Source organism: Carcharodon carcharias, chromosome 25 (assembly GCF_017639515.1).
Source record: "Carcharodon carcharias isolate sCarCar2 chromosome 25, sCarCar2.pri, whole genome shotgun sequence".
Classification (NCBI taxonomy): domain Eukaryota; kingdom Metazoa; phylum Chordata; class Chondrichthyes; order Lamniformes; family Lamnidae; genus Carcharodon; species Carcharodon carcharias.
The window spans coordinates 2,449,214-2,465,476 of NC_054491.1; the positions used below are offsets into that span (position 1 = coordinate 2,449,214).

Consider the following 16,263-nt stretch of genomic DNA (forward strand, 5'->3'; position numbering starts at 1 on the left):
AGTGAGCAGGCCCTGCCCCCGCCCGCTGAGTCAAAGATTCAGGCCCTCAACTTCTCTCCAATCCATCCACCAATTACTTTAAATCTACTCTCAGCTAGAAATGGGATGTTACGTATTCTGGTTTCCATAAGTTAGAAATAATATTTAGCAGGGTTGCCAACAGTGTTCCTGGAGATTTCATCACATGACTTGCCCCCACACTCCTGCCATTACTTGGCCAACTCAACCATCCATGTGATGCGCTGCTTTCCAACACCAACTGGAAAGCCAGAAGACTCATTACCCAATTGAATGATGCTTGACTGTCACCCAAATAGCCTTGCATTCCCCCCACCCCCTCCCTATTTTCAATATTTTTATATCTGATAAAGGGAAATGTTCAAAGAAAATGACAAAAAAATATAGTTTTCTCCAGGGTTGCACCTAGCAGTGATCATCAATTCCTGGAGACTCCAGCCCAATCCTGTAGAGTTGGCAAACCTCTTCAAAATGCTGCAGCTTCATCAAGTGTGTTTCTTGCAATTCTCCATGTGGCTGGTGAACTGATAGATGATACAATATACATGGCACACGACTGTGATGTGACAGTGAATGTGGCACCCCATATTCACGTAACAATTATAGTTCCTAGCTCTTTACAAATAATATAACAATATAACATAGTTCCTTCCTATCCATTCTAACTAAATCAAACAATGGTTTCCAGAACAAAGTAAAAAGTGGTCATGTCTGCTAACCTTAGTCCTATTGGGCCTCAGGTTATAGCCACTGCAATATAATTTCAAATTTCCAAGCAAGTGTCAACATGAATAAGGCAGGCAGTTGATAATTGGCAGTAAGGGCGGTGATTTCCATTAACAAACATCTGATACCATACTTGTGTTGTTTTGCTTGTCTCTATCCCTGGAGAGCTCCAGTGAATCTGGAATAGGGTGAGGTGGAGTATTCCTAACAAATAGCATATTGGCCTGGAATGGATTAAATATTATTGATAAATACAGCAGGAGTAATTAAAAAGACGAGCTGTACTGATAATCCACCACTGTTATTTAACCTTTTAATTCGCACACTTCAAAATAAAATGTGGTCTGGCTTAAAATAGGTGCTGAGGTAGGCATTCTCTTCCATTTCACACAGCATATACTATTGCTGAAGTCGGTGCTTGTTTCACTCTGCCTGCAAAAACCAGTTCAGACAGATCACACAGACCCGATTTTAACTGGCCACAGTGTGCTGCCGACGCATGCGTGTTCGTGTTGTTGCCCATTCTAGAAGGAAGGTGGAGTAAGCGTGGGAATATTAATAGAGAAAGCGAGACAGGCAGACGGCACAAAACAAACAGGAATCACGAGCAACCCGATCAACCCACAACTAACTGCCCCTTCAATCCATCAATACCCGTGGTGATCAGTTGCACGTCAGGTCGATACGTTTGCAAAACGAAAGACATTTTCTTTGTTCTCGCCTGACCATTATTTGAAGATGCAATCAACAAATAGATTGGACATTTGATGACATTCGACGAGTTGGTTTATTTCTGGGCTGTGCCAGTGTTGATCAATAAGAGAATTTGGGGCGCCCATTGTTACCCTGAATACTCGTCACTTGGCGCTGTCTGTGGTGCTGAAATCCCGAGTGAAACAAAGGCGACTCGGGAAACTCAACAACACAAAGGAATCAAACGTCGGTGGATGAAAACCTGTTGGAGACTGTCTTTAAATCACCACACGGAGCCATTGTATTGCAACCCTGTCGTCTGCTTTAACCGACATTGTTCTGTGCATCGGCAGGCGGAGAAGAGTTTCTGATAAGCAGCTACAAGTGGATTCCGTACAAGGTTTCAAATTCAGCTGCACTTGTGTCTGACTGTCCCTGACCATGAGTTCGTGGAACACGATTCTTTATTCTGTCCCACTGCTCATTATTTTGTTAGGTAAGTCAACATTTTTCTTAAATATAGATTTTCTTTATCTTACTATCCATTCATTGTATTTGATTTAACAAGACACATGGCCACAAATATCAAGCGTTATGAGATGGAAGAAATTGAACGATTTTTCAGTGAAGAACAATAGCGTTTAATCGCATCTTAACGGAAAACTAGATATACTATTTTTAAAAATATCTTTGAAATGGATAAGCCAATGCTTTATTTTCTTACTATAAGTATTGGCTTGCGTAATTAATCTAATATCATAGTATATGGGTTCGGATCCTCAACAATTAAACTTCCAAAGATGATGCTAAGTGCCTGCAATATCGATTTTTATTACTGTTTCCTATCATTTTTTTTAAAAAAAAGGAGTACTGTCGGCCTGATGGGAGGGGGAGAGCAGCGCTGAGATCAGCAGATCACCAGTTTCTAAAGCAGCCATTAACCCCACCTAATTACATTTAAATTTGCTTTTACATTTACCAGATTCATTTCGGTTTCTGTCTGGAAAGAAAGATCTCTATTTCTCCCCGACCTCATTATTATTTAATATTAGGTGCTGGATTCTGGTTGTGTGTCCAGGTCAACAAGTTGTATTATTTTAAATAACACTGCCCCAAAGACTCTTGACCAGTTCCAGAAAGTTCCAGAAAGGGGGAAGGGGGTCCTCATGGAAGAACTCAGAAAAATTATTCCACTAAAAATTTATCTCACCAGGAGCTGGAAACACCCACATCAAACACCCCATAATGTCTTCGCGGTCATTTATATTTTTGATAGATTGGCAAATCAGGTATAAAAGTTGTTACCTGTATGAACATATAACAAGATCCCATGTGTAATTTGTAGAAAGATGACCTGAACCTAAGGTCACATTGATAGATCCAGATTTGGGGGGATTCTGCGCTACTATCTATCTCCCCGCAGCACCTCTTCCCCCCCCCCCCCCACCCATTTTATTTCAGGGTGCAAGAGCTGGAGACTGCACTTTGATTACAGGAGTGGTTCGCCATTCTGCCAGTGCTGGGATTTGGTATTTCCCTTCTCCCCACCCTATTAGCACTCACTTCTCCTCCCCCCCCCAAAAAAAAACAAACAGAAGAACTTAAATCCAAAAGCAAACACAATGAGCATGTGTCAATTATTCGGAAACATTTTGGGGGGAAAAAAGGTAGTCAGGGTGTAACCCAGTAAAAATATTTGTTTCAAAAATACACATCAAATCAAACACCATGGGTAAAGAAGTAGTGCTCATTAAACCAACCTTCCCCCACCTCCTCCCCCCACCTCCCTTTCTAACTTAGGCTGAACGGACAAGAAGGGTTATAATTAAACTAAAGTTTAGTTAATTATCAGTTGTCTGATATAACATTATTTTATGCCCACTCAGTATACATGTGACTAAGTAAGAAGAAAACACCTAGAATGCTGTACACTTCAACATACAGACAACACAGACGATAAAAGCAAATTACCTCGAGTGCTGGAAATCAAACAAAAACAGAAAATGCTGGAAAAACTCAGCAGGTCTAACAGCATCTGTGGAGAGAAAGACAGAGTTAACGTTTCGAGTCCGTATGACTCTTCTTCAACACGGATGACCTCATTACTACTTAATTAAATTTCCCTTTGAATTTATGTTAGACACGTATAGATTTCTTGGTTTTGTTAACACTGGGACCGCCCAGTGATTCTATGGATTCTAAAGGTATCATAACACTCCCTCTGTCTGATCTGCCACCTGTTGCTTGACCACTCCTCCTTAACAAACAGTTTTTCATCTCTGTTTAATGCTTCTAAAATCTAATGCTCACCAAAGGATGTGTGGATTAAATTAGTGTTATATTTAAATTAGCAGACAGATTGGCAGGCATTCACAGTTGAGTCTGTGTCACTCTCCGAACCAGCATTTGAATTTTTAAGCTGCCTTTCTTTGAATAGGATGGTGTCCTGAGTATTCCAGTTCATTCCGGTTTTCCACTGCTGGTGGCTATTCAGAATCAGACAAGCAGCCTGACACCACCACATCACTGATAACGCTGCTCAGGGGATGTTCAAGAAGGTAGTGATCTCTGAATTCATTTTCGTGCTTCACAAAAGGTGAAAAATAGTTGCTAGGAAGTGAAAAAACATTGTCAGAATTTTAAAATAATTTGACTGACGAGGAAGATATTTTATTTATTCTATTGGGATATTCTGAACTGCAATTTTCTGAATTAAAAAAATAAACCCTCTGTTTCAGCTTTTGGTGTTCCTCAATTAATCTCAGAAGTGTTTCCAAATAAGGAGGTCAGCACATTGATATCTTCACAAGAGCACCCTATATCATTACCAAACTGGCTGAAATATAATACCGATTTTTGGCACTTTTCACTTGTGTTTTTCTTATTTGTTCATGGGATATGGGCATCGCTGGCTAGGCCATCAGTTTATTGACCATTCCTAATCGCCCTTGCTCAGAGGAAGATTCAACCACATCGCTGGTGTGGGTCTGGAGTCACGTGTAGGCCAGACCAGGTAAGGGCGTTAATTTCCTTCCCTAAAGGACATTAGTGAACCAGATGGGTTTTGACAACAATCAACAATGGTTTCATGGTCATCAACAGACTTTTAATTCCAGATTTTTATTCAATTCAAGTTCCACCATCTTCCATGGTGGGAATGGAGCCCAGGTTCCCAGAGCGTTACACAGATACCCATACCAGTCCAGTGGCAATACCACTACACCACCACCACCTTTCTTGCATATACACAACTGGAGTATAATGTAAGCTCAGTAGCCTCCAGGCCTGAATTTCTGCAAGTGAATCCGATTTTCAAAAGGGGTGAAGGATAAAATTGACTAAAGCTGAAAAACAGTTTATCCGACAACATACAGGGACTATGCCATATTCTGAGCAATCCCAACAATATAAATAATACCAACCTCTGTAAAGAGTATTCTGGAGGTAATGATGCAGCTTAACAAGGCAATATGGACCAAATAATGACTTTCATTTCCTAACCAGCAATGACTTAAGTTACTAACAGATCTACTTCTTGATACAGGAGAACTTACTGAATTTGGCACTTAATACAGATATCTTGGCTTAAGCCTACATCTTAGGCCTCAGTCACATTCTCCGAATGGTTCAGAAATCAGAGAGAGAAAGACAGAAGAAACCTGTTCAAAACATTGAAAATACACAATGTTCATCAGCAGCTGTGGAGAGAAAAAAATGGTTTGAGATTTGGAGGACTCTTTGTGAGATAAGTGAATAAAACGAAAAGGGGTGGAAGGATAAAGATGACTTTAGGATTTAACATCCAAACTATTTTCTTTCTGAAAGCTGATAAGAGGTGGAATTTGTTGGCCGATTTATGGAGTGAGGTAATTAAAATTCAAAAAAGAAAAAAAAATCCTCTTCCTAATGAACTACCAACATAAAGACAATGCAGAAAATTTGAGATTGCATATATTTATTAATAATAATTTTAGAGAATCCTGGTTCATATAAAAGCACCCAATTTTTGGGAATTCCATATATATGCATATTGCAATTAAAGTTTCACCAATTTGGCATGAAGTTTCATCTCTCATTAACACTTCCGTCTACAAAGATATTAATGATTCATATAGCAGACTGACAGATTCTTAGAACTGGTGCACTCTAAAGTAATGAGCTACAACTATTTTACTTTCTAGCATTTTCTTACATGATAGAGCTACAGAATGCCACTCTTAACTTCAGCAATTAACATTCTAGGAACTTGGGAACATTTGTCTCATATCTGGAAAATTATATTTACTGCATTTAACTAGACATTACACTATTTTAACAAACCTAATTTGTACCCAACTTGAGACATTTTGGATTTGGACTATAAGTTACTAAAGAATAGATGTGTTACAGTGTAATATCAATATATAAATTAAAATTATAATTAGAAGGCAAAATTAAAACAATCGTGTACCTACTTTATGTGTAAATATTCTTCGTTAAAAAATACACAATTGAAGGGGAACTTAGTGGGCTACAAATTGCCTTTTTACCTCTGAAACTTAGGTTAAAACAACACAAAATACTAGAACAAAAGTCTCTTTCTATTGGTTATCAAGGGTGCAATACAAATCACATTTGGATAGTCTTAAGCCCATTTCTACTGGATGCAATTCTACAATAAAGAAAGTAATTCAGTCTTAATCAGATGTACAATGTGGAGAATATCAAGTTTCTCCACATAGATAAACTTCAAACAAGCACAAAAAAAGTGTTTGTCATGATGTGGCAGATGATGTGTGCCAGGCCGACCAAATCCACAAGGGAAGGTTGCACTATCACAATGGTTTTGCACTTTGTACTTAGTACGAGAAGATGTGTCACTGAATTCAGGAGTAATGAGTCCACCAAGACCTTTAGAGATTTTTTTAAAAAATTAAAATATTTATAAACAAAATAAAATATTTCGAACACATATATAAGGCTACCATTACTTACTACTATATCAAATCCTAAAATTCCTAATTAACTCGACTCCCAGTTACACACCCTTCTTTAAGACAACAGTCCAAAATAGTTTTTTTGATTTAAAACATAACCAGCAAGTTAACACAATACCCAATTGACAGTGGAATTCCAATGGCTTTTCCCCAACTTTAGTTACTTTACATAGCAGACTTATGCTTAAAAGGCTGGTGGCTTCTTGAAGGCTGTTAAATTTTACATGGTCTTCTTTACATAGCCTTCATTCTCCTTTATATATTTTTGCTCTTTTTAATATGTAAATTCTGTTGTTCCATATGTCTTTGAAACTTTATCTTCCTCATAATATAAAAACTTTCATGTTGCCAATATTGTCATTAACCTTTGGGGAAAAATAAACGCACTCCTTAGCCTTGCTTCTCTGGATAGTTGTAAATAGGTTAACATCCCTTTGAACATCCCACTTCATTTATCTAAAAATGCAAATTCCCTTTACACCTTACATGCTAAACCAGCATCCATTTTACTCATTAGCATGTCAAGCACATTTGTACACCTAGCTTTTTTTGATAATTTCAAGCTTGCGAGCTACTTGACTCCAAATGTAATTTAAAACACGCAGACAAACCCAACTATAATTACACAGATAAATCTACTTCACAATAAACCAGAAAAATATTATGAAAATTATTTTACTTTTGTCACATGTCAATGTTAACATTTTGCTTTTTTGTTTTAAATTGCATTCAGTGGAACTTTTAGGTCCTATACAATAGCAACATAGTAAGTGGAATGCTTAACAAATTACTGCCAAAATGGCAGTTATGTACATTTTCATACATCAATTTTTCTGGATTTGAACACAGAAAAGGGGTAACTGCACTTTTGTCAATTACCTCATAGCCTCTTCCTTCTTTACAGGCTCGAGCTGATTCTATGATTTTACAGTACCCAAAGCAAATAGCAGAAATATCACAACAAAATTTCAAGGTCCTCATGGGCATTTATTTATAGATTCAGCACATAAATTAGTGCTGAATGTCTAAAACTGATTCATTTATTAAAAAGTTGAGTAAGCCAATTAGCAGCAAACTGACCTATTTTATGATTTAATTCAGCAACTTTAGCTTCCTGGTTAGAAAACAATAGCAGCAGCTTACCTCTTAGCAGAAATTATAGCATTTATAAAGATTGCCATTATGATTTCTCTACACTAACACACAGAGACAACATTGTTTCCATATGCCAACTTGGGATAACTTGACCATAACTGGAAGTTTCTTCCATTGTCTTGGAGTTAAATAGTAAAATAGAAGAGGATCAGTGTCAGCTTGGATAAAAAATTGGCTTAAGGACGAAAACAGTAAGTCGTGGTAAATGGTTGTTTTCAGAACAAAATATGGTACCAAACTTTGGCCAGGATTTTTCAGTCAGCATGCGGGGGCGGGCCCAACGCACCAGCGCATAAAATAATGTGCAAAGATGTCCAGCGTGCGTCCTGACATCATTGCACTGTATCGTGATGTTTTGTTCAACAGCCAGATTGGCTGTGTGCCTGCCAATAATTACAAGGCCTGTTAAGGCCATTAAGGAACTAATTAATTTCAAATTTACGCTAAAAGGCCAAACGGCCTTTACATTTTTTCGGAAACCTCATCCACAAGCGGGATGAGGTTTCCTAAAGCTTTAACAAATTGAATAAAAGATGTTTCTGAAATATAAAAACATGTCCCATCTCATGTGACACAGCCACATGAGGGGACATGTTTCATTAAATTTTTATTCCATCTATTTATTTGTTTCAAAAATGCTTCAATCTCCCTGAGGCAGCTCCATCCCTCAGGGAGATTGAAGCGCTCTTTCTTGCGCATGCAAAAGACTCTCCCTCCTCCCCCCACCCGCACAGTGCTACCACTGGCATATTATGCTGGATGGGCCTTAATTGGCCTACCCGCGTAAAATGGTGATGTGGAGCCGATCGCGGGCGCTGGTTGGCTCTGCGACTGCCCCTGCCCATTCCTGCCGAGCCCACCCGACGTGGGGAAAATTCAGGACTTAGGATTTGGGGCAAACGGTGAGCATAATACAAACTGATGGTCACAGGACATGGATGAGGAAAATGGGCAGACAAGCGGCAGATGAAATTTAATACTCAGCAATGTGAGGTGATGCATTTTGGTGGAAAGGGTAGGGCGAGGCAACATATACTTAATTTCACTGTTCTAAAAGTGTGCAGGGACAAAGTGACCTGGGGATCCATGCGCTTAGATCTTTGAACTTGGTTGGACATACTGGGCTGGATTTTCATTCTAGAGCTGGGTAGCTGGAGTCAAGAAATTTAATATCTCGCTGCGCCCACCTTGGAAGAGTGCCTGCAAAGTGGGAGTTTCATTCCTGGGTTCCGGTGGGTGGCAGGGGTGGGGTGCCGGTGCTAATTCAGAGGCAGATACAGGAGCTGCTGGGTGCAGAGGCAAGCTGTTTAAAAGTCTTGGTGCTCCAGGGCTTCATCTAAGTTACAATAAAAACAATAAAACAGAAAACAGCCCTCTAGCCTTCACCCCTCATGACCACTCACACACTACCTGTGCCAGTTATGCCCTCCACACACCCATGGTACCACACATCCTTTGTCCCTCCACTGACTCCCAACAACCCTCATACCCTCCTGTCAACATATGCCTCTGCAACCCAATGGAGACTCCTTATGCATTCTTGGCCGAGAGCCCAGACATTCATTAGTTTGTTGAAACAGCTATGACGAAAGGAAAACATTGTTAGATATACAGCTTTCCCATTTAGATCTATCTCTTAAATGCCCAATGTTTATTTACACAAGATAAAGAGGTGACAAGTGCAGGTAGTTTCTGCTATTGATACTTTAAAGGGCTGGTTGATTGACACTTTTATAGGGCTGTAGACAAGGAGATTTTTGTAAGAAAGTTATGAATGAATGACTTTTTCCACACATGACGTTGTACAGAATTAATGAACTCGATAGTAACAGAGTGTACACTGGGTAAATGGTCATTGAAAAGCTAAAGGTTGGCATGGAGGTTATGAGTGGATGAGTGGAGGGGCATAGGTTAGTACTGAGGATGAGTGGCCACTGGGGGTGGAAGTGCATAGGCTTGCATGGAGGGTAATAGAGGCCATGGGGTTAGGTGGAGGGGCATGGGTTGACATGGGGAATGGCTAAGACCTTTTGCATTTACCTTTCAAAATGTTCCCTCATCCAGACTACGGTTCACGATGCCTATGAGGGTCTGTGAACCGTGAATCATTGAAAACCGGGCCAAACTCCACAAAAACAGCTGGCAGCTAGGAGATGCCTATCCCTACAATGGAACCAGCCGCGTCAGGAGTGTAGGGTGCAGGCTCACACCAGCCCACTCCCTTATCCTGTGCTGATGAAAATTGAGAGAATTGGGAAAGGGGCCAGGAATCCTGGAATCAGGTCCCAGCTGCCATTTTAAAGGTCTATGGAGCCTCCCTGACTCTATGAAAATCCAGCCCATTTGGAGAGCAATTAGCAAAACATGGGTGATCTTGAACTACACATATAAAGGTATTGAGTGCAAAAGCAAAGAAGTTATGCTAAATCTTTATAAAGCTCTGGCTAGGCCACAACCAGAATATTGCATCCAATTCCGGGCATCACAATTTAGATAGGATATGAAGGCATTAGACATGGTGCAGAAAAGATTTTAGAGTAAGTTCCAGGGTTGAGAGTCTTCAGCTCCATGGATATATTGAAGAAGCCAGGGCTGTTCTCATCAGAGAGGAAGAAGTTGAGAGGAGATTTGATAGTGGTATTCAAAATCATGAGTGATCTGGAAAGAGCAGATAGGGAGAAACCCTTACCATGGGTGGAAGGGTCGATATCCAGAGGACACCAAATTAAAGTGATTGGCAAATGAACCAAAGGCGGCTTAAGGAAAAACATTTTTATGTTGTGAGTGTTTAGGATCTGGAATGGAGCGCCTTAGAGTGTGTTGGAGGCAGATTCTTATTGAAACAAAAAAGATGCTGACAGGACTTGACAGGGTGGATGCTGAAAGGTTGTTTCTCCTTGTGGAAGAGACTACAACCAGGGGATACAATTTAAAAATAGGGGGTCTCCCATTTAAGACAAAGATTAGAAGAAATTTTTCCTTTGACGGTAATGAACAGACAGTGGTGGAGAGAGGCTCATGAATATTGTTAAGGCAAAGGTAGATAGATTCTTGACTAACACAGGAGTCAAAGGTTATCAGACGTAGACAGAATGTAGAGTTGAGGTCATAATCAGATCAGCCATGATCTTATTGAATGACAGAGCAGGATCGAGGGGCCGAATGGCCTACTCCTGCTCCTAATTCGTGTGTTTGTATGTTCAATCATGGTTTTCTAAAGAAGATAGGATAATCGTCTGAATAGGAAAAAAGAGGCAGAGAAATGGAACTGAGCTGCTCTTGCAGTGAGCCAGCACAGACACGGTCTGCCAAATGGGCTCCTTGTGTGCTATAACTATTCTGTGACACTCTCAATAATTGTTATTTTCTTATTACTTCTGGTAACAATACGTGACTCTCTGTTAAATAGGTAGCAACATTTTCCTTAAATATGGGAGACCTTGTTCATCATTTGTGTTGGGCTTCAGAACTAATACTCCCAAGACCTCCTGCTGGTTATGAACTTATAATTAATTTTTTCTTGGGAAAATAATTTATTTCTTCCAACTTCTGCACTCATGCTGGGATACTGAGAAATTGGCATCAAAAATATGTTTATTATCACAATATTAATTACTGAATTATTAAATAAATACAAACATATTTTTGCACTGGTCCACATTTCTTTACACTCGTAGTCTCTCCATCTTTTCCTGATATTTTCATTTCTTCTATTCAAACTTCGATCTGACAGCTTCTTCTAATATTACAAATGGCCTTATTTTTCCTAATTTAGTTTACAATATTTACTATTCGCATTCTCTTGCACCTTCACAGGTCTGCACTTCTGAGTGATGAATCACAGGCAAAATATTGTGTCTGGCTGAAAGTTGACAATTATCATTTTTTCAGCCCTGCGAGTGTAAAGACATTTGACTTGTTTATATCATTGAATCAAACATATCAAGTCGAGCATTGTTTTTGTTCAACACAAATTTAGGTGCTTTCTGAATTGACTTACTTTGATGCCTATGAAAGTGGGCACTGTAAATCTAATTAATTTACCAGCCTTCTCCATGGTCATGCTTTCTACTGTAATATTGGGCGGGATTTTCCCAGAATTGCACTAAGTGCAGTAGCGGGCTTATAAAATGGTGGGTTTTCACATCCTATCGTCCCGAACCTGCCTCATTGTTTATTCACTCCTGTGAAACATGTGGTTTCCATGGCTAGTGGACTCTCATTCGCCCACGCGCCTTTACCCCACTATCGCATTGCGCCGGCCGCCATCTTTAAAAGGCAGCCATCAGCAAAGCACTCATAGCCACCAGCTCACCACTGCTGCCCGGGAGACATGGCCAGCAAAGGCAAAAAGACTTCAACGATGGGTCCCTCGAGCGACTGCTGGATGCCATAGGGGCCCACCAGGATGTGCTCTGTCCGCAGGATGGGCAGCAAAGTCACCACCCTGGCTTTGGAGGTGCTGGCAGCGGTGGCAGTGCGAACACCCTGCAGAGGAGGACAGCCACCCAGTGCGGCAAAAAGGATGAATGATCTCCTCCGTTCCACCAGTGCAAGTCACTCTTTTCATCACTCCCAACTCTCACACACTCAAACCCATTACATACCCACAGGGCCCTCACTCACTGCCAGTGCAAGGGACATCACCATTCACTCTTTCACACACACCCTCATTATCCTCATCCCATTCATAGGACCACTCACTTATCATCTGGCCTGGCAGCAGTCCTGATACACTCTCCCTGTCTCTATCCATGCAAGTCAAATTGGCTCACAACAGGAGGGAAAGATCGCAGACAAGTTGGGGGGATGCCGGAGATCAAAGTTCTGACAGAATTCAAAAACAGAGCAATCCAGCTGGCCAGCAATGACCAGGACTGATCCTGTGCTGATGCTGAGGTTGGTGCTGCTCTACCAAGTGAGGATCCAGCAGTGCAACATCAGACAACCATGCTGTGAGTGATGTGTCCTCTTTCACAGGCCACTGCCATGCACTAATTATCTCCCCTTGCTTCTGCAGGCACGTCCGCCAGGCAGACAACAGAGTCCATGGCCCAAGGCCTCCAATCAAGCCCCAAAGAAGCTTCTGAAGAGGAATCTGGAGGCACCCTCCCTGAAGTCCGGTCACAGCGCTCACCCACACCCGCAGAAACACACAGGAGCTAGCTTTAGAGTAGCCTCGGCATCACAATCTGGTGAGCACATCGCACTTTCTGATCCACAGCAGGAGGAGGCAGCAACTTCCCAGGTCCCTGGCACTCGGAAAACTGCTGGATGCCAGAACGTTGCTGAGTCCGAGTCAGATGATGAGCCTCTGGACTCGGTCATGTCACAGTTACTGGAGCTGCAAAGGCAAGTTCGGGAACATCATGAAGGGATGTCCACTGCATTCCTCAGATTGCAAGGCACGATGGAATAGTCTGTCCATCGTCAGGCTGGGGTGATAGCACCGGCATTGCAACGCGCCAAGGTCAACACTGGTAGGATGGCGGCTGCTGTGGAGACCTTGGTCCAGGACATCACTCCTGCACTGCTGCACGGACTTAACTCCATTGCTGATGCCATAGTTGGCCTCCAATAGGGTGTATGTGAGAGGGGTGCTGGACAGCTCGATCTCACTCCAGCTACCCCTTCCGTTCATGGAGTCAGCCAGGGGTCCTCAGGCACCCATAAGGAGGAGGATCAGTAGGTGCATGCTCCGGTGCCATCCACCCAGGAGACTCTGGGAGTGACCAGCCCATCCAAATCCCCTCTTCCTGCGACCTCCACAGTTCCAGCTTCACAGGCCAAGGAGGGTGCCGCTGCCATACAGCAGGATCCCAAAAGCAGGCCAGGGCTCATCAAGCGTCAGCCCTCCAGAGGATGCTTGCCAAAGTCTTCACAGGCAGGCGTCCCAGTCAGCAGGCTGAATCCACCTCTGCTGTGGATGTGGGAGCAACAAGACGTAGTGGCAGGGTTAGGAAAGTTAGGTAAAAATAGTTGCACAGCCTGGGCACAGGTGTCGATCACTTGTACAAACTGTTCAACTCCTAAGAATGTCTCCCTGCCTATGGCTCCTTGTTCCGATGAGCAGTGTTGTTGTCACTCAGATGTGAAATCTTTCTGCAGAAGACAAAGGCAGGTGACTCAGTCCAGGGCCTCTTCCCTATGCTCTGTGCAGCCTTCAGACCACAGTGATGGTCCAGTCTCACACTCCCTGGAGGCATTACTGATGCCTGCACCTCGACAGTGCTGGTCATTGTTGCTAGAATGTAGTGGGCAGGTGCCACCGAGTTCTCTCATTCTGTCTGTGTAGCTCTCAGCACCTTTAAGGTGGGGCTGGACCCCATCACATCAACATCTGCGACCAGTGATACTGTGCACTAGCTCCTGAAGGGCTGAGGTGCTGAAGGTGGACACAGCATCAGATGTGTCTAAAGTTTCATGACTACGTCTCTGAGATGGCCCTGATCATGGAGCGCAAGTGAGCTGCCCTCAGCCAGACAGGAGTCAGACATTCTCAGAGGCTGTGTGAAGATTTATGGAGTGTCCTCACTGCATGCTGTCATCATCCTCCTGCGATTGAGTAACTATTAGGGCCTCCACTGCATCTCTCTGACAGGAGCATTCTCAAAGAGTGTATTGGCGCTGCCATAAGCCAGACTGGAGTCAAACTTTCACAACTGCGATGATTGGATCTATGGGGACACCTCACTGCATGTCGTCATCATCCTCCACAAATCTGGCAGCTATGAGGGCCTCCCGAGTGCGCCTGCTTTATCTAGCCAGTGCGAGAGCCTCATCCCCATCATTATCACCACCGAGGACCCCCTCACCCCTCATCCCTGTCAGTGTGCGCCCCATCCGAGGAGACTTCCAGCTCCTCCAGCTCCTCCTCAGCCAGCTTGTCTCCCCGTTGCAGTGCCAGGTTGTAAAGGGCGCAGCAGATGACGACGATGTGTGACACCCTCTGCGGACAGTATTGCAGGGCTCCACCAAATCAGTTCAGGCACCAGAACCACATCTTCAACATCCCTACGGTCTGCTCCACCAAGCTGCGAGCTGCTGCTTGAGCCTCATTATGGCATCGCTCTGCTGCAGTCTGTGGCCCCCGCATGGGTGTCATCAGCCACGGCCTCTGCGAGTAGCCCTTGTCCCCAAGGAGCCAACCCTGCAGCCTTTGTGGACCCTGGAAGACTGCAGGGATCTGTGAGCAACTCAGGATGTAGGCATTGTGCACGCTCCCTGGAAACCGTGCACATGCCTACGGGATGCGTTCTTGTTGGTCGCACACCAGTTGCACGTTCAGTGAGTGGAAGCCCTTTGATTGATGAAGTCCACCGAGTATAGTGACGGAGATCTGAGCGCCACGTGAGTGCAGTCAATCACACTCTGCACCTGTGGGAACCCTGAGATCAGGGCTAATCCAATGGCCCTGGTATCCTGGCTGTCCCGGTCCCGGGCGAAATGCACAAAGTTGTTGCCATGGAGATGATGGCATCCATGACCTCATGGATGCATTTGTGGATGGTGGATTGTGAAATCCCACAGAAGCCACCTGTGGAGCCTTAAAAGGAGGCACTAGCATAGAAATTAAGCACCTTGGTCACTTTGACAGCCACTGGCAGTGGATGCCCTCCATGTCCCCTACGCGCCAAGTCTTGCAGTAAGTGGCAAATGTGAGCCACCAGATCCCTAGACATGCACAGTCGTCGGCGCCACTGGTTCTCAGTCATCTGCAGGAATGACAGGCAGTGTCTATAGACCCTGGGTGTCGCTAGGCATCGACCAGCCACGGCGCACTGTCACTCCTGGGCAGCGTGTGTGGGAGCCCCTGGTGCCCCTTCATGAGGTTGCTGCTCCTGCCTTTGCACAACCAGGAGCCTCAGTTGCACTCTCCTGAGTCTTCTATGTCTCTGTAGGCTATACAGCTAGGTCACCAGGACCCATGATCCTGACGCAGTCCTCCTGCAGCATGAAAGAGAGACGGACGTGGTTATCGTGGCTGTACTTAGCACCATTCATGTCTTTGTGTGACTGCCTCTTAATGCTTCCCGGAGAGCGCTGGTCACCCTTCAGACGGCCAGAGATGAGTGTGCTGCATGGCTGACCTGTCAACCTGCTACATGGGGGACACTGATCCAGACCAGGATGCTGAGATTGTAAAGGGGCTGTGAGCGCCTCCAGCAGTGACTGCTACATGTTGGCGAGGAGATTGTACAACGTGTGCAGTCTAACTGCTCCATGGTCCAATAAAGTGGTGGCGAACTCGAAGCCTGGGGTGGGGTTGGGGGTGGGGATAAGGCCGGGAGCATTTGGTGGCCCTTTGGTGCCTCCATGTTGCTTGTGTGGGCGGGCAGGCTAGGAGCCCGAACCCAATCATATCACTGTGGCTGCGCCTGATCTGTCTCAGTTGCAGAGGCCTGGTCAGTTTATACAGGGGTCCCTAATGTGTGGCCATTTCCCTCGCTTACCCTGACTCCCACCTCAACTCCCAGTGCGTGGGATGCAGCACCAGGGCAGCACTTGACACCCCCACTTCCCCCCTCCCCCACCGACAACAGTTGCCGCCAAAGTGAAGATCGCCAAGTGCACGTCCCGTGCGTATTGTTGTGAGACGTGGATGTTCGATACCACGGGGTTACAAGAGCCTGGCAGGATGGCCTTTTAATTATATGCTAACGTATTACAATTAGGTCCCCGCCGACCGATGGTG

At 43.8% G+C, this 16,263-nt stretch overlaps 1 protein-coding gene across 2 annotated transcripts in view; it reads left to right on the forward strand.

The window, feature by feature from the left end:
• Nucleotides 1-1,332: 1,332 nt before the first annotated feature.
• Nucleotides 1,333-16,263, forward strand: part of scn3b (sodium channel, voltage-gated, type III, beta) — a 39,774-nt gene continuing 24,843 nt past the window's right edge. For both annotated transcript variants that reach the window (XM_041174635.1, XM_041174636.1), the window contains exon 1: nt 1,333-1,933. In XM_041174635.1, coding sequence (XP_041030569.1) covers nt 1,879-1,933 — 55 coding nt within the window. In that variant the 5' untranslated portion in view covers nt 1,333-1,878. The remainder of the gene's footprint in view (nt 1,934-16,263) is intronic.